Source organism: Salmo salar, chromosome 02, assembly GCF_965601325.2.
Source record: "Salmo salar chromosome 02, fSalSal1, whole genome shotgun sequence".
Classification (NCBI taxonomy): domain Eukaryota; kingdom Metazoa; phylum Chordata; class Actinopteri; order Salmoniformes; family Salmonidae; genus Salmo; species Salmo salar.
The window spans coordinates 65,542,549-65,564,294 of record NC_138292.1 but is presented as its reverse complement, the minus strand read 5'-3'; the positions used below and the strand labels follow the sequence as shown (position 1 = coordinate 65,564,294).

The following is a 21,746-nucleotide window of genomic DNA, read 5'->3' as shown; positions in this document are numbered from 1 at the left end:
TGGCTGCCTCCCAAATAGCACCCTATTCCCTATATAGTGCACTACTTTTGACCAGGGCCCATAGGGCTCACAAACTCCCACTACTCTCACTGAGCTGGCTTGTTGTCGCCCCTGTTCCAGTTAACACACCACAAGCCGGAGAGAGTACCGCAAGAATGTCTAAATCAGCATCATTAGGCCTGTGTGCTCTAAACACACACCTTTCCCCTGAGTCTGGAGCCCTGGTGTGTGTGTGTGTGTGTGTGTGTGTGTGTGTGTGTGTGTGTGTGTGTGTGTGTGTGTGTGTGTGTGTGGGGGGGCGTGTGTGTGTGTCTTTAAGTCAATAAACACAAACATATCACCATCTCCCACCCAGCCACAACCCCTACTAGCTATCTGCCTCCCTAGTTGTAGCCACCAGCCGCCGGCCCCCCAATACCGCCAACCGCCCTCACCACCGCACCACAGTTAACCAGCCGTGTGTGTGGTGAGAGAGGGGGCTCCAAATGTCTTTCATTCCAGGGTCCGACTCCCAGTCAAAGAGTTGCATGTGTGTGACTGTGTTGAAATTCCACAGGTGAGATTGGTCAAACTAAACTAGGAATAATGTTAAAATGTAAATGTGAATAATGTAAGGAGTGTAACAATGGAAAGAGTTAGAACTGAGTTTGTGGTAAAACCTTCTAATCCACATCTGCATGTGTTTTACTATGGTTTCACATTCACTTTCACATTAACTTACAATTACCTCTCGGCACATGTTTGTGTGTGCGTGCGTGCGTGTGTGTGTGTGTGTGTGTGTGTGTGTGTGTGTGTGTGTGTGTGTGTGCGTGCGTGCGTGCGTGCGTGCGTGCGCGCATGCGTGGGTGCGTGCGTGCGTGCGTGCGTGGGTGTGTGTGTGTGTGTGTGTGTGTGTGTGGGTATTATCAACCGTCATTACGGACAATTTCATAACGACCATCATCAGAGTTGACTGATTCTTACCATGTTATTTTGTAATTGTCAATATTTCTGGCAGGTGGTTGATTTTAGAGTAGGGGTAGGTAACTAAATTCTGCCTCGGAGGGTCGGGGGCCCCGAAGATAATTATATTCATTTGTACACTGTGGATTTACCACAACTACATGTAAGTCCAAAAAGAGATTGTATTTGAAAATGTCAATCATTTCATACTTTGATTACATTGAGACACAATAACGTTTCTTTCTTTTCTTATTTGTGGGAATACCTGGGAAAATATGTGCTTTTTTGATTTTCTTTTGCTGAATTCCAAACAAATATATGTTTTTTTTGTGTTTTTTTTTACTAAACTTTGGCAGGCCAAAAAGAATCCCTCGCGGGACGGTTTTGACCCGCGGGACGCCTGTTGCCGACCCCTGTATTAGAGCCTAATATAGGAAGTAGTCTGCAATCAGATTGAAAACAGCAGCAGCAGGCACCTGAATCTAATTCATTTAACATGACCCTTCTTGAACAACACTAGACCCATCACCAAGCATCGATGTGTAGAGGAAACCGTTTGGGCCAATGGAATTTATTCACACGGACAGCCAGAGAATCACAACAATAACCATTAAGGAGAAATGGACGCAGGTATTGTGAGGCCTGGACTCGCACAAACTGTCAGTCACATCAAAACCAAAAGAGTCTGCGTCCCAAATGGCATCCTATTCCCTCTATAGTGCACTACTTCTGGCCAGAGCCTCTATAGTGCACTACTTCTGACCAGGGCCCATAGGGTGCCATTTGGGATGCAGACCTGGCCCATCTTGTCAAGCCATGATTAGTGCATATTATGGGATGAAAGCGTTGACGTGTCAATTCTGTCAATGTGTGAAGTGAAAAGCAGGTCTGTTCACCGCTGCACGGCCCGCGGCCTCATACTCCCATTTTCAAACACACCTGTATGCACGCATTCACACACACTTATCTGTATGCGGGAAGAAGAAGCTTTCGTAAATTAATATTCAGCCCAGCAGCTTTGGATGTACTGTGCAGTCCGTTGCCATGGCGTTTCACATCACACAACAGTATTCTGATTTAAATGTATATTTAATCAAAATAAATGAATCATAGAGGATCTGACTTACTCTAAAAGCATCCTGATCACTTGGCCAAGTCACTGTGAAGAATCCAGAAGTTTCCTCTTAAGTCTATCTATGCAAATGCTGCTTTCAAAAAGTATGCTTGAAAATGAACAAATAAACAGATGAAAAACAGAAAGAAAGGAAAGTAGCTAATGTTACAATAGAGTTCCAGCTAATTGTGATGTGACCTATTGATGTGAGGGTCTGCAAGTGCTGCAGACTGGCCACAAAGAAGTCTCTCTCTAATACAGTACACACACTCATTCTCCCTCTCTCTGTTTCTACACAGACACACACACACACACACACACACACACACACACACACACACACACACACACACACACACACACACACACACACACACACACACACACACACACACACACACACACACAATCTCTTTTCCACACAGGCCTCCCTGCCTCCCTCGGTGTGCTCACAGCTGTGGATCTTGTACTGGGTTCACCTAAGGTAAAGATATGGTATATTACGTAATGGCTTATAGATTTTTCCACCCCTGGAGGGCAGCCAAAACCCTCCTCCTCTCTCCAGAGGAGTGAGAGCAGAGAGTTAGAGAACACTTTGTTCTACTGAGACTGGCTGACTGTACTGTCCAGGCCTAGCCCAGCCTAGTACACTTCTACTACAGTGGTGTACGGAATCACAGGACGGTTTTCAGTACGAAAACTACTGGACTGACTGACAGCGAGAGAGAAGGACAGAGAGGGGGGGGGGGACAGAGAGAGAGAGAGAATGGGGAGGGACAGAGAGAGATAGGGGGGACAGAGAGAGAGTGAGAGGGACAGAGAGAGAAAGAGGGGACGGTAAGAGAGGGACAGAGAGAAAAAGAGAGGGGACAGAGAGAGAGAGGGGGGGACAGAGAGAGAAAGAGAGGAAGATGCAGAGAGAATGAGAAGAGAGAGACAGATAGAGAGGGGGGGCAGAGAGAGGGAGGGGGCAGAGAAAGAGAGAGAGAGAGGGACAGAAAGAGAGAGAAGGTCAGAGAGGGGGGGACAGAGAGAGAGACAGAGAGAGAGGGGGGACAGAGAGAGAAAGAGAGGGGATAGAGCGAGGGACAGAGAGAGAAAGAGAGATCGAGAGAGGGGGGGAGGGGACAGAGAGGGGGGGACAGAGAGAGAGAGGAACAGAGAGAGAGAAAGAGAGGGAGAGGCAGAGAGAGAGAGAGTGAGAAAGAGAGAGAGACAGAGAGGGGGGGGACAGGGACCAAGAGAGAGAGAGGGGAGGGACAGAGGGAGACAGGGACAGAGACAGAGAGAGAGGGAGAGAGGGGAGGGACAGAGGGAGACAGGGACAGAGACAGAGAGAGAGGGAGAGAGGGGAGGGACAGAGGGAGACAGGGACAGAGACAGAGAGAGAGGGAGAGAGGGGAGGGACAGAGGGAGAGAGGGACAGAGACAGAGAGAGAGGGAGAGAGGGGAGGGACAGAGGGAGAGAGGGACAGAGACAGAGAGAGAGGGAGAGAGGGGAGGGACAGAGGGAGACAGGGACAGAGACAGAGAGAGAGGGAGAGAGGGGAGGGACAGAGGGAGAGAGGGACAGAGACAGAGAGAGAGGGAGAGAGGGGAGGGACAGAGGGAGAGAGGGACAGAGACAGAGAGAGAGGGAGAGAGGGGAGGGACAGAGGGAGACAGGGACAGAGACAGAGAGAGAGGGAGAGAGGGGAGGGACAGAGGGAGAGAGGGACAGAGACAGAGAGAGAGGGAGAGAGGGGAGGGACAGAGGGAGAGAGGGACAGAGACAGAGAGAGAGGGAGAGAGGGGAGGGACAGAGGGAGACAGGGACAGAGACAGAGAGAGAGGGAGAGAGGGGAGGGACAGAGGGAGAGAGGGACAGAGACAGAGAGAGAGGGAGAGAGGGGAGGGACAGAGGGAGAGAGGGACAGAGACAGAGAGAGAGAAAAAGAGTGAGAGAGCTGCTCTATATTGATGTGACTGTCTAACATGCCTACAGCATTAGACGCTCCTGTCAACACCTCCCCATACAAACGCTCCTCACTTGTCCCTGTGGTACAAACACACTAAAATAAATGACCTTCAGAGTGTGTTGTGTCATGCCAATGCAGTGAAGCACTGGTACTCTAGACCTATGGTATCCTATGAGCCACGATCAGATCAACTGGCAAAGGGTACTGTATTACACATACACTAACCTATATCTAGCTGTATGGTTGACGAATGCTTGTTCCAACCACAGGACTAAATAGAACATGAATCATATACATGTATCTCTATGGTCCCATCAAACGGGGATCAAACCAATCAGGCTGTTCTACCTGCTTCATATGCTGTGTTATTACTTCTTCACCCTAGCAGCTAACCAATCAGGCTGTTCTACCTGCTTCATATGCTGTGTTATTACTTCTTCACCCTAGCAGCTAACCAATCAGGCTGTTCTACCTGCTTCATATGCTGTGTTATTACTTCTTTACCCTAACAGCTAACCAATCAGGCTGTTCTACCTGCTTCATATGCTGTGTTATTACTTCTTTACCTAACAGCTAACCAATCAGGCTGTTCTACCTGCTTCATATGCTGTGTTATTACTTCTTTACCTAACAGCTAACCAATCAGGCTGTTCTACCTGCTTCATATGCTGTGTTATTACTTCTTAACCCTAGCAGCTAACCAATCAGGCTGTTCTACCTGCTTCATATGCTGTGTTATTACTTCTTAACCCTAGCAGCTAACCAATCAGGCTGTTCTACCTGCTTCATATGCTGTGTTATTACTTCTTAACCCTAGCAGCTAACCAATCAGGCTGTTCTACCTGCTTCATATGCTGTGTTATTACTTCTTAACCCTAGCAGCTAACCAATCAGGCTGTTCTACCTGCTTCATATGCTGTGTTATTACTTCTTAACCCTAACAGCTAACCAATCAGGCTGTTCTACCTGCTTCATATGCTGTGTTATTACTTCTTAACCCTAACAGCTAACCAATCAGGCTGTTCTACCTGCTTCATATGCTGTGTTATTACTTCTTTACCTAACAGCTAACCAATCAGATTATTATCTGCAAATCTTCAGATCAACTGTCTGCACTGGATGTATATATATATTCAAACATATCTGACGCTGAAGCTTCTGTCTGCAAATTCTCTTCAGTTTACTAATACATGATATAGTGAGTGGCATGTAGCCTAGTGGTTAGAGAGCTGGGCCAGTAAACAAAAGGTCACTGGTTCAAATCCCTGAGCCGACTAGGTGAAAAATCCGGCCAGGTACCCTTGAGCAAGGCATTTAACCCTTATTTCTCCTGTTAGTCAGTCTGGATAAGAGTGTTTGCTAAAAGACAAAAATGTCAATTGTATGGAAACACCTGATGGAAACGTTGTATCAAGCAGCTGATGGAGACGGCGATAGTAAGTAGAAAATCCTTTGAGACGGAGGATTTAGTCAAGTCCTTTAATGGGACGGAGCATCTCTGAACTGAGACATGGTTTTCACGGCTGACTGCCTGGTTTCAATCATGTCAGAACGATCCACGCTACAGTTTCTTGGCTCACTTCTACTGAGAAGAGCGTGACATCTATTTGTTTAATAAAACCCTTTTTCTTCTATACTAAACGTCTCCCACCAGATTTAGCAAGGGCATTTTCCCCCAAAAATACATAGCTATATAATATAGAAATGCATTCATAGAATTGCTTACCAGCCAGGGGCATTTCTCGGACATAGAATACATACAGAACACACTATACATGGACTCAATAGAACTGCTGTTACAGAAATGAAGGGAGAGGATCTATACATCTAATTGGTGCTGGATGCTTGGACATACAGTGTCTAGTCACTCTAATTCTACATATAAAATACATATAGAATATAAAAACACATTCAATAGATCTGCTTTGTCAGAAATCAATGCCTATACATTGATCTAGTGGCTCTAAGTAGATATTTCTGTACTGTGCATGTGTGAGTGGTCTGTGTATGTGTGAGTGGTCTGTGTATGCGTGAGTGGTCTGTGTATGCGTGAGTGGTCTGTGTATGCGTGAGTGGTCTGTGTATGCGTGAGTGGTCTGTGTATGCGTGAGTGGTCTGTGTATGCGTGAGTGGTCTGTGTATGCGTGAGTGGTCTGTGTATGTGTGAGTGGTCTGTGTATGCGTGAGTGGTCTGTGTATGCGTGAGTGGTCTGTGTATGCGTGAGTGGTCTGTGTATGCGTGAGTGGTCTGTGTATGTGTGAGTGGTCTGTGTGAGTGGTCTGTGTATGCGTGAGTGGTCTGTGTATGTGTGAGTGGTCTGTGTGAGTGGTCTGTGTATGCGTGAGTGGTCTGTGTATGCGTGAGTGGTCTGTGTATGTGTGAGTGGTCTGTGTATGCGTGAGTGGTCTGTGTATGCGTGAGTGGTCTGTGTATGCGTGAGTGGTCTGTGTATGTGTGAGTGGTCTGTGTATGTGTGAGTGGTCTGTGTATGTGTGAGTGGTCTGTGTATGCATGAGTGGTCTGTGTATGGGTGAGTGGTCTGTGTATGCGTGAGTGGTCTGTGTATGCGTGAGTGGTCTGTGTATGCGTGAGTGGTCTGTGTATGCGTGAGTGGTCTGTGTATGCGTGAGTGGTCTGTGTATGCGTGAGTGGTCTGTGTATGCGTGAGTGGTCTGTGTATGCGTGAGTGGTCTGTGTATGTGTGAGTGGTCTGTGTATGTGTGAGTGGTCTGTGTATGTGTGAGTGGTCTGTGTATGTGTGAGTGGTCTATGTATGTGTGAGTGGTCTGTGTATGTGTGAGTGGTCTGTGTATGTGTGAGTGGTCTGTGTATGGATGCATGATGTGTCAAATCCTCTTTGGAGAAAAACCCCACAAGTAACTAAGAGCTTTCATTTCACGGTTAACCGCCTTGTCCCATTCACTGGGTTAGCTACCCGACGAAACAGAGAAGAAACGAAATAAAAGAAAAAAAACACCAACGGGTGAGGCAGGGGGAGGAGGGGGGAGGAGGGGGAGGGAAACAACAACAACTCAACCAGAGTTGAGGATCCTTCTCAAACGTTGCTCTCTCTTCAACAGAGGCGAGTCGACGAGGAGAAGAAAGTGGAGGGAGGAGGAAGTAAAAGAAAATGGGAGTCTCTTCTCTTCCAGGGCAGCTGCCAGAGAGCCTCCTCTCATCCCTCACTCCTCTCATCCCTCACGTCTTTCATTGCGTCTTTCCGTTATCACGTCTTCTGAAAGTTGTCTCCAACTTGGCAGAATCACAGACTTTGTCAGCGTCCCAAATGGCAACCTGTTCCCTGTAGGCCCTGGTCAAAAGTAGTGCACTGTTTAGGGAATAAGGTGCCATTTGGGACCCAGACTCTCCCTCCTTACCTTATGTATGTTCCTGGATGGTAGTTGGCAAACGCAGGCTGGTCTGTCTGTAGAATGTGTGGGCTCAGACTCAGAGGCTGCCTCACAAATGGCACCCTATTCCCTAAATAGTGCACTACTTTTGACCAGGGTCCATAGTGCATAATGTAGAGAATAGGGTACCATTTTGGACACACAAAGAGTCTGTGGCCTTCATCTATCTACACCGTTTCATTATTGGTATGTGTGTACATTTGGTTCTGATGTCTGATAGAATGTAATACCCTGCAGAAGGAAGTCATGAGTGAATTGAATGACGAGGTTTTTCAGAGCTCGACACTTCATCTCTAATCTTTAAACTAAGCAAATAGGTGCCTTATAATGAGCACATTTCACATTGAATATCAAATGTATTTTCTCATGGTGAGATTGGCTTGGCTGAGGAGAGGAGGGTACGGCTGTTTGTCATCTATTCTTCTCTCTATCGTATCGACACACACACACACACACACACACACACAAACACATGTGTACCATACTGAACTGATTATAGTTAACTTCTTCCCTCCACCACAATCCTCACTATGTATATCTGGAACGTGTGTGTGTGTGTGTGTGTGTGTGTGTGTGTGTGTGTGTGTGTGTGTGTGTGTGTGTGTGTGTGTGTGTGTGTGTGTGTGTGTGTGTGTGTGTGTGTGTGTGTGTGTGTGTGTGTGTGTGTTCCACAGCAGTATATCGCAGACCGCCACCAGACTGCTGTAGGGGCTGCCTGCTACCACTGGCCACGGCTCAGCCAAAATCTAATCCATGCTGGGGGGTTGGGGTGTTATACACACACACACACACACTCACTCTCACGCGCTCACTCACACACACAAACACTCTCTCACACAAACACACTCTCGCTCGCTCACTCACACAAACACTCTCACTCGTTCTCTCTCTCACACACACACACACACACACACACACACACACACACACACACACACACACACACACACACACACACACACACACACACACACACACACACACACACACACACACACACACACACACACACACACACACACACGGGACAGTCAGCAACCTATTATCCTGTGCTGCATGGTGATTGTGGAGTGGCAGCGGTAAAGTGTGGTAAATCCATTTTCCATGGGCGGTCAGGAAGACTGCACAGATAAACAGATGAACAGAGGATGGATTTAACTCGTCTTCCTCAAAGGCAGGAGGAGAGGAGATGCACCCGGCCCGGGATGAGAGATATAGTACAAGGTATCCTACAGGACTTCAGCTAGCTGGGACTTTAGTGCTTGCATTATTAGGTTACCAGTAGTAGAGATGGAGTATTCTGTTTAAATGTGGCGATGTATATATGCATGTACATTCTTTCTCATTATGCATACAGTATAGTAAATGTATATACATGTATTATTACATGGATGCGTACAAGCGTGCATAAACACATACAGTAAATGTACACATTTACAAGCACTGCAGTGTATATAACAGACATAGTCCTATACACATAGAACATATGAACTAGCACAGAGCCCACCAGGCAGAGCTGACCCCAGGCAGAGCTGACCCCAGGTAGAGCTGACCCCAGGTAGAGCTGACCCCAGTCAGAGCTGACCCCAGGCAGAAGCTGACCCCAGGCAGAGCTGACCCCAGGCAGAGCTGACCCCAGGTAGAGCTGACCCCAGGCAGAAGCTGACCCCAGGCAGAGCTGACCCCAGGCAGAGCTGACCCCAGGTAGAGCTGACCCCCAGGTAGAGCTGACCCCAGGCAGAGCTGACCCCAGGTAGAGCTGACCCCAGGCAGAGCTGACCCCAGGCAGAGCTGACCCCAGGCAGAGCTGACCCCAGGCAGAGCTGACCCCAGGTAGAGCTGACCCCAGGCAGAGCTGACCCCAGGTAGAGCTGACCCCAGGCAGAAGCTGACCCCAGGCAGAGCTGACCCCAGGCAGAGCGGTGTCCTCCATTAGCCTGGGGAGATTAATAAGTAACCAGAACACAATGTAGTGCAGGGTGTCACCCTGCCAGGCAGCACCGGGGCATTCTACCCATCCATCACCCCACACCCTATGCCTATTCTCAGCTCCACCAACATAGAAATACAATGACTAGAATGGGCACCTCCATTCAAGTCAATGTTCCCTGATAGGTGGAGGGCCTGCGGGTCCCATTCTAATAGTTATATTTCTATGTCCATCACCAGCTCCTGTCCCGGTGTCAGTGTGGTGAAAAGTGACACCACGGCAGGAACGATGTTACCAGCTTGGTAGGCTATGTTACCGGATCAAGGGAGGCCACCTCGGCTTACACCAACACCACCGTACACCCCAGTCACCATCCGGTGCTGGTGTAACCAAAGCCCACCGCTGACGCATGAGGTCCCTGGAGGACAAACTGGGTGAGAATAACTCACACTACTGACAGACTGATCGCCTGACATCAGGACTAAGGCCTATCTATCTTTACCTGACGACTCAAACTGAATTATTCCACTGCTCTATGTTAGCTACATACTTCAGTCTGAGACTTCCATCATTGAAGTCGTTTGTGGTGATGTCAAAATGAGGAGTGTTGGACAAAACAAAGTCATCAGCAATTGGATCATTTCTAACCAATCAGAGTATCAAAGCCAGTGATGAATTTTCTAAAAGCTGCTTTACCCACATGTATTTCTGGTGCTGGCCCAACCCATCGGTTTCTGGGACCAATCAGAACGGTTAGAATGTGTTTGCGTTCCAGGGGAGGTACTCAGAGGTACTCAGATCCAGACTCATTGTGGAGAATAAACTAATGACCATGGCCGTGGTGTAGTATTTGGCCGGAGCAAGGAGTTTGGGTAGCCAGGCAATATCTATCTAACACGGCAAGCTGTAACTTAAAAGTGAAGGCAAATTCATCTATTTGGAATAGTTGAAAAATGAGACATGTAACAAACATTTTATTTTGTGATTTCTCAACTGTTCCAAATTGATAAATTGCATAATAAATAAGGACATCATCATCAACTACTGAATCATTCATTGAGATTAATCAATAGTTTGGTGCTTCCAGTACTGAAGTGATGAAGGAAGGGGTTAACCTACAAGCATTGACAGGGTTGGCTCCAGGCAGACATGACATCGCTTATGGCCTCAGGCCGCTTTAAAACTTAAAAAAATAATGTCTCTCCACGCCACGGCAAAATGTGTACAATTGCAGGATATCTCGCTTAGGGCCCCCAAAAGGCTAGAGCTGGCCCTGCACATTTATCCCTGTGCGCTGACCTGCCCAAATCTCGTGGCAGCTCTTCCCAAACACACTAATATGGACACACATAGTGCGGTGTCCTTGCTTTCCCTTCACACGCAATCAAACTACAACTACATTATTGTTTGAGAGATTATTTTGACATAATCTCTATCACCAAACGTACATTATTTCCTAATGCTCACAGCTATGTGGCCTAAACTCATTTATTTCTTTCAAGTCGACCATAACGCGGGCATTCATTGCCACACACGGCTCAGTGCGTTTGAAGTATAGCCTACGCAATTCTAAAACAAGTGGGGAATATACTAACCATAAAATATATACATTTAAAAAACAACATTAAATCGACCAACAACTAAACGCATATCCAGCAAGGGTTAAGTATTTTGTCATTAAGAGCAGCAGAAAACTTCATGGGTTGGCACTGTGCGTAAAAGGCAGACTGCGGAAGCCTCGTGAAAACGCAAGCAAATCCAGACTCGACGCAGTCTAGCCTGCACTAAACATCACATTTTCTGGGAAACTTGAGTGGAGACTGAAGCAATAATTGATATCCAAACACATTACATAAAACCTTTATGCAAATGGTTCCCTCATCTCCTTCCTCTCCCTAGAAAAAAAGCATAAAACAGTGCCATATTCCACCTCAAAAACCCTCCCAGCGCCACTTTACAAATGTACTGATTTGGCTATCCATACTTCGCGTCCATTACGCGTCATGCCCAAGGTCCCTCACCTAAGCATGTCCATTCCAACAAAGCTTTTATCCTCATTAATAATGTATCACTGATTGTTTACATTTGTTACCACATGTCCCCATTGCTGATTGTTTCATTATTAACAACATGGTTAAATCGAAGAAAATGTAAAGACAATCTCCAGACAAAATGGTTGATTCCGGAGGAATGCGAGTATAATTCCCGCGGGTGGTATGATAAGCACACACTCTCTCTCTATCTCTCTCTCTCTCTCTCTCACACACACACACACGCACCGTGCCACTCACCGGAAAACCAAGGTTAATTGGCCCTCTGCAAACTCCACTCAACGCTTGCAGAGAACTTTTTAGTCAAAAGATCATATCGCAAGAATTTGCACAACTTGCAAACATATAATATTGGAACAGGCAAGAAAAATATATCATGTATTTCCTTTCATATTCTCACTGCCAAATGATCTGCATAATGTCTTGAGGCCAAGCAACTTTGACTGCCTTTTTATAATGCAAATGATGAATATGCTACTAGACTTAAATTAAATCAGATCATTATAACGCTGACAAATCAATTACTGGTGAAAAATCAGTCGCGAGGAAAACAAATCAGCTCACAGAAGCTTAACAAGATCAATATGTATTGCGCATATGGGCAGCATGCACGCGCCCGCCGCGCTGCTCGGCTCATGGCGGATCTGTAGCCAATTAATTTTAATTAATGGAAAGAAAGAGAAACATGATGTGCGTGGAGCTCAACCCCATATGCACTTGGCTTGGAAATATATCTAAACTAAATATGCAGTTTTTGAAAGAAGTGCCCTGAATAAATGTATAGGCAAATAAAACAAACAAATGAAATAATGCCAAGTCTGAACTCTTACAAGCTAAATTACATTGACCCCAGCTGACCCATACGACAATATCTATCTTTAAATAAATCATTAATGCTGTTTATGGTTTTCTGTAAGAAATACGTTTCTTTAAGACTGACATTTCCTCCACTGTGATTTTAGCTGATGATTTGACTGCGTCTACTACAAAGAGCTGACCGAGAGGGCCTATATTTCCCCCCAGCCAAACATGCAGTTACTGTTCCTTAGGCCTAATTCTAAAACTGAACACTTATTACAGAAAGTGAATAGAAATTACAGTGACAACAACACATTCAATTGTATGGTTAAAGTAGGCTATTAAGTCCAATTAAAATAACGAAGGGCATTCATTAATTCATGGAACTTCGAAAAACACTTGCAAAGCTGAGAAGGCCGCGTCTGGAATCTGGACTAATATGCTTGTAAGCACTTGCGTGTTGGTAAAATAATATGAATTTCGTTAATTATCCTATTAAAATTAAGTCAGAGATGCAATTAAAAAATGTTCAATTCAACCTCAGCCACAAGTAAGGCATATAGACAATACTGAGAAAAGAGCTAAGGCCCCGTGGCCTACTGCACGGCTATATAGGCTATAGTTTAGCATACAATAATAGTGGTAAAAGACTAAACAAAACAGAACATCAAGACGCACACTGAAAAAAAAACACACAAAAAAACGTTATAATAGTCATGCATTTTTAGAAGAGGTAGCCCTACAGCCTATGGGACCACCAGACAAAGGAAGAGTGAAACGAGTGCTGAGATTGTGACATTTAAGGCAATATTCAAATCTAAGTGTATAATAGGCTTACTGTCTCTCTGTAAGCTACTTCCGTTGAGCTTCAAGGGGAAAACAAGTTCGGTCCTGCCGGTCCTGCCCTGCACTTCTCAGTTGAAGGTGAAATTCGCACCGCTCCGTGCGCGCTCAAACGCTTTTCTCAGACGGCTACAGTGAAGTCCAGATATACACATCCAAATTCTTAATCAAAGTTTACATGTTTTTTAAAGTAAATTAATAAAATTATATGTGTTCTGTTGTTATTACATATGCATATTAGCAGCATAGGCCTGCTGTCACGAGGCTACGAAACTGATTCCAGTAAAACGGGCCAGTAAATTGCACTGTGACCTAATTTTAAGATTTTCATCTGAAATAAATCAAACAGTCACTCAGATTAGTCATTTTCCAGTTAGATAAATAGGCCTTCATATAATGCAATGACTTGTCAGCAACAAAACTGTTTCAAATGCATAAACACATTATCCAAGCATATGATCCAAAATCGCTTCCTTGTGTGCCATATTTTTTATTTCTAAAATACTACATGTTGTATCAGTATATAATTGTTAAATGTAGCCTACAATACTTTATTCTCCAACCACTGTCAACACATATCTGAATTCCAAACCAACGGAGGGAAAGGCCTCAATGTTAGGCCTATATTAATAAATACCACCTTACATTTACGCACAACGGCATTGCCATTTCATTTCTTGCCTTTGCCGTCCACAATAATAATATCAAAACCAACACTCGCTCATGTAGGCCTATGTATTCACCCGTATTCTGCCGTAAAGGTATCTCGTTAAACAAGCAAATATCAACTAAAATAAAGCAAGCAACCTTTACAAACGTTCTCATCAGGCCTATACAGTCAGGTGTCAAAGGCCTATAAAGTCCTCATAGTTAAATGGCATATTTCTCCCCTTCATTGTCTAGGCGTGTGATGTTGCTTCAGTTGTGTCAAATTAAAGAAAACTATAGCCCGATAACTTTCCCCATACTCGATTACATACAAGGAATCTACAAGTATACGTGCTACAATTGTGACCCCAACACAATCCAATATTGAGGGAAAACGGGCATGCATTCCCGCCGTCCTCCGAAATAATACACCTTTCCTTCTGTCCTTATCAACCTAAAAACGACATTTATCGATTGGAAATGTAAAACTATATTTCAACTAACTCTATACGGGCATGTTCATGTGACAACAGAACAGAAGCCTAAAGCTGAGAGCCCGGGTACAGCTGTCGTGTGGGTTGAATGACAAGCACAGTGACAGTCGCTCAAACACCTCCATAGCCACCACAACTATCGCACCAAAGTTAGAAAGATCGTTCATTTCCATGGAAAAGTACTCCAAAACTAATACATTCAATTCTGGTTCTTTTACTTAGTTGATATTGTTGTGTAATTGTTGTGTTTTTAAATAGCTATAGGACGGCATAACAAGCGACCAATGTAGGAATAGCGCGAGCCCCATTCCCCCCTGAGCTCTTCTCTCCCCTCCTTTTGATATAAAATACATTCAGGAGAAGCGCCATTTTCTCTTCTAACCATGTGTAATGAAACGCACAAGAAAGCCTGTTGGAGAGATGCCATCAAAGGGGAAGAGGGACAGAGAGCGGAGAGAAGCCGAACACACCATCTGAAACGAGCGGATAGCGAAAAGGTCCCTAAAACCTCATTATTGACAAGCGGCACCGTACATGGACAACGACAACATTAAAAACCAACAACATCCGGAGAGCTAAAGTGGAGGCAGGATACCAAAGAAAAGTAGAGTTTTTACCTGTGTCAAGCAGTAAGGGGAGTACATGGTTATTTTAGAGTTCATAAAGTGGAATCTTATTCAAGTTGGATAGAAGTTGGAAGTCCGCTGCATGTGGTACTGCATTGCAAAACGCTCCGCTGTGCCGCTCCGCTCACTCTATGCTGTACCACTAACCCCGCCTCGAGAGCTGAAAGTGAAAGCCTACACAAACTTTGGGGGAAAGTTTGTGAACTCTTTCTGACACACACTCCCCCCTTCTCTCTCCCTCCGTTTCCCTATCAAATATTCAGATGTAAATCTTCGAGCTTTATAAAGATGTGATCATGTTGGAGTTGGATAGAGAAAAAATAAAACTTAAAACATCAACCAACATTGACCGCAATTATAACGTTGAAACAGCTACTAACCCTGATCGTGCCAACTGCCAAGTCCTTACTTGCCATCATGTTTTAAAGTTGTCAATTGGTATTTCACTGGCTGTTAAAGACAGGTTGGTCAATTACAGGGTCCCTCACTCATCATAGTCATGCACATGACCCATTATTAGTGCATTTGTGTGTGTGTGTGTGTGTGCGCGCGACAGGCATTCAAACATCTTTCTCACACACATAGTAATATAAAGTGTAGCCCACTCGAACAATAGGGTATAGACAGCACCACTCCAATCAAACAGGGGTGGCCAGCACTTACAAACCACACATCTCACAACTACCAGAGCCACTCAACATTACGTAAGCCTACCATTTCTTCTTCTGGTAGTGGGTATAATGTTCAATGTATGTACAGATGTAAGATCTTAATTCGACCTATATTGTCACAATACAAAATTATCAAGAACAAAAGAGTGATCAAATTAAGATCCTACATCTGTAAGTCACTTTGTATAAAAGCATCGGTGAAATATCCTATTACTGTATATATGTATAAGGGGACCTAACTACAGTACTACAGAACACCAAACCTCTTTAACCCCAGCCTTCTGTTATAGTCATCTACAGGCTAATAGAAAGACTGTTTAAGAGTCAGCCACAATTGGACTTGTGTTGTCTGAAGAGAACATAGTTCTGTTTTTAATCAACGACTGGCTGGCTGGCTGACTGACTGACTGACTGACTGACTGGCTGGCTTATCCTTAAACACCCTGGTCCATGTTCAGCTGGTTGATCATCTCGGGTCAACCTCACGTTCTGTATGTATAGCTGCAGGGAGAGCATATGATGCACACACACACACCCTGTCAATTACCCTGCTTCTCCTGCATCCCGCCAATTCACCCTTGAGGTGAGGTAGGAGAATGTGTTCAATTTGTATGTGTGTCTGTCTGTCTGTGTGTGTGTGTGCACACGTACGTCTGTATGTGTGTGTGTGTGTGTGTGTGTGTGTGTGTGTGTGTGTGTGTGTGTGTGGTGCACACGTACGTCTGTATGTGTGTGTGTGTGTGTGTGTGTGTGTGTGTGTGTGTGTGTGTGTGTGTGTGTGTGTGTGTGTGTGTGTGTGTGTGTGTGTGTGTGTAGGGGTGCGGTTTTGGAGGGTTTGAAGTCACCCTGGAGCACGAGCGCCAAGTTGAGTTTCTGGGAGCCGTTGAAGCCCAGTAGAATTACGAGACCTCAGCCACATGCAGCACTGTGCATTAGGAATGCTATGCAGCCCCTACAGAACACACACAACAGAGAACATGCACATATGCACGCACGCACGCATTCATACACACACACACACACACACACACACACACACACACACACACACACACACACACACACACACACACACACACACACACACACACACACACACACCACACACACACACACACACACTATGCTACACCACACTCTGTGGCCAATTAAAGAGAGCAGAAGAGACAGAAATATAGATTGAGAGAATCAGAGAGAGAAAAAGTGAGGGGAAATCAGAGAGGGGGGATCCAATTCCAAATCCCCCTCTCCTCACCACACCCTGCGGCACAGACCCAACCACTCCTAGTCTTTGTGCTCTGGCTCTCTCCCTCTCCCTCTCTGGCTCTCCCTCTCTCTCCATCTCCCTCTCTGGCTCTCCCTCTCTGTCTCTCCCTCTCTCTCCCTCTCCCTCTCTGGCTCTCCCTCTCTCTCCATCTCCCTCTCTGGCTCTCCCTCTCTGTCTCTCCCTCTCTCTCCCTCTCCCTCTCTGGCTCTCGCCATCTCCTCTCTGGCTCTCCCTCTCCTCCATCTCCCTCTCTGCCTCTCCCTCTCTCTCCATCTCCCTCTCTCTCTCTCTCTCTCTCTCTGCTCTCTCTCTCTCTCTCTCTCTCTCTCTCTCTCTCTCTCTCTCTCTCTCTCTCTCTCTCTCTCTCTCTCTCTCTCTCTCTCTCTCCCTCTCCCTCTCTGGCTCTCCCTCTCTCTCTCCATCTCCCTCTCTGGCTCTCCCTCTCTCTCCATCTCCCTCTCTCTCTCTCTCTCTCTCTCTCTCTCTCTCTCTCTCTCTCTCTCTCTCTCATCTCCCTCTCTGGCTCTCTCTCTCTCTCTCTCTCTCCATCTCCCTCTCTGGCTCTCCCTCTCTCTTCATCTCCATCTCCCTCTCTCCCTCTCCCTCTCTCTCCATCTCCCTCTCTCTCCATCTCCCTCTCTGGCTCTCCCTCTCTCTTCATCTCCCTCTCTCCCTCTCCCTCTCTTCATCTCCCTCTCTCCCTCTCCCTCTCTCTCCATCTCCCTCTCTGGCTCTCCCTCGCTCTTCATCTCCCTCTCTCCCTCTCCCTCTTCATCTCCCTCTCTCCCTTTCCCTCTCTCTCCATCTCCCTCTCTGGCTCTCCCTCTCTCTTCATCTCCCTCTCTCCCTCTCCCTCTCTCTCCATCTCCCTCTTTGGCTCGCCATCTCCCTCTCTCTCGCCATCTCCCTCTCTCTCTCCATCTCCCTCTTTGGCTCTCCCTCTCTCTCCATCTCCCTCTCTCTCTCTCTCTCTCTCTCTCTCTCTCTCTCTCTCTCTCTCTCTCTCTCTCTCTCTCTCTCTCTCTCTCTCTCTCTCTCTCTCTCTCTCTCTCTCTCTCTCCATCTCTCCATCTCCCTCTCTCTCTCTCTCTCTCTCTCTCCATCTCTCTCTCTCTCTCTCTCTCTCTCTCTTGCTCTTCATCTCTCCCTCTATATCTCTCTCTCTGGCTCTCTATTCCTCTCTCTCTCTGGCTCTCACTCTTTCCTTCTCTCCTTGGCTGTCTCAATCCCTCTCTCTGGCGGTGACCCAAATGACACCCTATTCCCTATATAGGGCACTACTTTAGACAAGGGCCCATAGGGTTCTGGACAAAAGTAGCGCACTGTGTAGGGGATAAATTGCCATTTGGGACGCAGGCCATCTCAGTATTCATCACAGGTTGTTGTCTTAACAGATCCTCTCACCACAACCACTAACAACCCAGGAGTTCTAGAGCCCCAAAATGAAGGGAATTCTGATTCCATTCTCATCCAAACTCCCACAGACACACACACACACACACACACACACACCACACACACACACACACACACACACACACACACACACACACACACACACACACACACACACACACACACACACACACACACACACACACACACACACACACTCCCATGCATCAAACAACCCGTTTTGACCGTTAGTAAGTTACCTCAAACCCCCCAAACCCACAGGCTAAATCTGCCATTTAAAAGCACATGGGAAAACCATATGTCATCTAACGATATTTAGGGCCTCGCGGTTGGTGTGTGTGTGTGTGTGTGTTAGTGCCTCGCTGTTGGTGTGTGTGTGTTAGGGCCTCACGGTTGTGTGTGTGTGTGTGTGTGTGTGTGTGTGTGTTAGGGCGTCACGGTTGGTGTGTGTGTGTGTGTGTTAGGGCCTCACGGTTGGTGTGTGTGTGTGTGTTAGGGCCTCACGGTTGGTGTGTGTGTGTTAGGGCCTCACGGTTGGTGTGTGTGTGTGAGGGCCTCGCGGTTGGTGTGTGTGTGTGTGTGTTAGTGCCTCGCGGTTGGTGTGTGTGTGTGTGTGTTAGTGCCTCGCGGTTGGTGTGTGTGTGTGTGTTAGTGCCTCACGGTTGGTGTGTGTGTTAGTGCCTCACGGTTGGTGTGTGTGTGTGTGTGTGTTAGTGCCTCGCGGTTGGTGTGTGTGTGTGTTAGTGCCTCGCGGTTGGTGTGTGTGTGTGTGTGTTAGTGCCTCGCGGTTGGTGTGTGTGTTAGTGCCTCGCGGTTGGTGTGTGTGTGTGTGTTAGTGCCTCACGGTTGGTGTGTGTGTGTGTGTGTTAGTGCCTCGCGGTTGGTGTGTGTGTGTGTGTGTGTTAGGACCTCATGGTTGGTGTGTGTGTGTTAGGGCCTCGCGGTTGGTGTGTGTGTGTGTGTTAGTGCCTCGCGGTTGGTGTGTGTGTGTGTGTGTGTTAGGACCTCATGGTTGGTGTGTGTGTGTTAGGGCCTCGCGGTTGGTGTGTGTGTGTGTGTTAGTGCCTCGCGGTTGGTGTGTGTGTGTGTGTGTGTGTGTGTTAGGACCTCATGGTTGGTGTGTGTGTTAGTGCCTCGCGGTTGGTGTGTGTGTGTATGTGTGTGTGTGTGTGTGTGTGTGTGTGTGTGTGTGTGTGTGTGTGTGTGTGTGTGTGTGTGTGTGTGTTAGGGCCTCGCGGTTGGTGTGTGTGTGTGTGTTAGGGCCTCATGGTTGGTGTGTGTGTGTTAGGGCCTCGCGGTTGGTGTGTGTGTGTGTGTTAGTGCCTTGCGGTTGGTGTGTGTGTGTGTGTGTGTTAGGACCTCATGGTTGGTGTGTGTGTGTGTGTTAGGGCCTCATGGTTGGTGTGTGTGTGTTAGGGCCTCGCGGTTGGTGTGTGTGTGTGTGTTAGGGCCTTGCCGTTTCTTCTTTCTACACACTGAAGGAGTACAGCAGTACCCATACTTGTCGTTTACCATGGCCTGTGGCTTGGCTATTACATACTGGAAGGTGATGTAGCATATTGATAAAATCATTAGCACGCTCAACGTGCCAGACAGGTGGCTGGAGTCAGAGACCTTCAGAAAGAAAAGCAGAGGGAATGTAGCGAGGACAAAAACAATAACGTCTCTGTTACTGTGCAGAGACATTACACATGTAGACATGTAGAATAGTCCCAGGTATGTACATGTGAATATACAAGGCTCAGACTGTCAAAGTAAAGAAGTAACAGAAGGGAAAACAGTGTACTGTACTGTGAATAGTAAGTACGATATGTGTATAAATGAAACATGAATATGTACATTATATATTTTGAATGCTGAACCTGATGTGGACGTTTTCACTCCATGATGCAATGGCCATATCATGGAATGACCTGATATATTTGTATATATTTATATTTTGATAAATATACATAAATATTTTGATAAATATATATATTCTGGGCCCTGGTAAAGAAAAAACTATAGTGGCAGTTGTAGTGAAGGTAACAGGTTGTAGGGAGATAGTGTGTGTGTGTGTGTGTGTGTGTGTGTGTGTGTGTGTGTGTGTGTGTGTGTGTGTGTGTGTGTGTGTGTGTGTGTGTGTGTGTGTGTGTGTGTGTGTGTGTGTGTGTGTGTGTGTGTGTGTGTGTGTGTGTGTGTGTGTGTGTGGTGTACATACTCTGTAGGAATCAGACACGAGAAAACACTCGGGCATCCCGGGGCCTCTGGATGGGTCTTCATTCACCAGGTACGTGTCAGTGGCCTGAAACGCAATAATTCATTCTTTCATTCATTGTTGATTGGATTTCTATACATAACATAACATAACACAACATAACATAACAACACACACATCACATTTGAAGGCCTAAATTGCAGTGGTGTATTAGTGAATTACTTTACAAGTAGTTTCAGGCTTATCGTTAAGCAGTCTGAATAATTCTGGGAAAAGCAGCTCCCGTTCAAGGATTTGGTACTATAGAGAACGCCTTTTTGTTTTACTAGTGAAACATTCTGTTCCTCACATAGTTTTCTTCTCCCATTTTGATTATAGATTAACAAATTAACATACAGAACACAAGAAACAATTAAAGAACAACCACAGAAGGATTATGAACAGGCAGTTAATTATTCTATTGTTCACCTTGCTCACCATGAGGTTGGCACCGATCACAGCTTTGATTACATTTTAATATTATCCCCTAGAACAAGGTTTCCCAAAATCCGTCCTGTCTGGTAAGTGTACTAACTAGTCTGTATTCAGAGGGGACATGTACTAACTAGTCTGTATTCAGAGGGGACATGTACTAACTAGTCTGTATTCAGAGGGGACGTGTACTAACTAGTCTGTATTCAGAGGGGACGTGTACTAACTAGTCTGTATTCAGAGGGGACGTGTACTAACTGGTCTGTATTCAGAGGGGACGTGTACTAACTAGTCTGTATTCAGAGGGGACGTGTACTAACTAGTCAGTATTCAGAGGGGACGTGTACTAACTTGTCTGTATTCAGAGAGGACGTGTACTAACTAGTCAGTATTCAGAGGGGACGTGTACTAACTAGTCTGTATTCAGAGGGGACGTGTACTAACTGATCAGTATTCAGAGGGGACGTGTACTAACTAGTCTGTATTCAGAGGGGACGTGTACTAACTAGTCTGTATTCAGAGGGGATGTGTACTAACTAGTCTGTATTTAGAGGGGACGTGTACTAACTAGTCAGTATTCAGAGGGGACGTGTACTAACTGATCAGTATTCAGAGGGGACGTGTACTAACTAGTCTGTATTCAGAGGGGACGTGTACTAACTAGTCTGTATTCAGAGGGGAAGTGTACTAACTAGTCTGTATTCAGAGGGGACGTGTACTAACTAGTCTGTATTCAGAGGGGATGTGTACTAACTAGTCTGTATTCAGAGGGGATGTGTACTAACTAGTCTGTATTCAGAGGGGACGTGTACTAACTAGTCTGTATTCAGAGGGGACGTGTACTAACTGATCAGTATTCAGAGGGGACGTGTACTAACTAGTCTGTATTCAGAGGGGACGTGTACTAAC

General features: G+C 46.0%; 1 protein-coding gene across 18 annotated transcripts in view; it reads right to left on the bottom strand.

The window, feature by feature from the left end:
• The window catches only part of LOC106589946 (nuclear factor 1 X-type), a 168,425-nt gene that overhangs the window by 129,536 nt on the left and 17,143 nt on the right, over nucleotides 1–21,746 (bottom strand). For 17 of the 18 annotated variants that reach the window (XM_045707807.2, XM_045707799.2, XM_045707814.2 and 14 more), the window contains exon 2: nucleotides 20,370–20,453. In XM_045707807.2, coding sequence (XP_045563763.1) covers nucleotides 20,370–20,453 — 84 coding nt within the window. Of the gene's footprint in view, nucleotides 1–14,806; nucleotides 15,059–20,369; nucleotides 20,454–21,746 lie in introns of those variants that run through there. The other variant, XM_045707786.2, reaches the window with a different exon arrangement.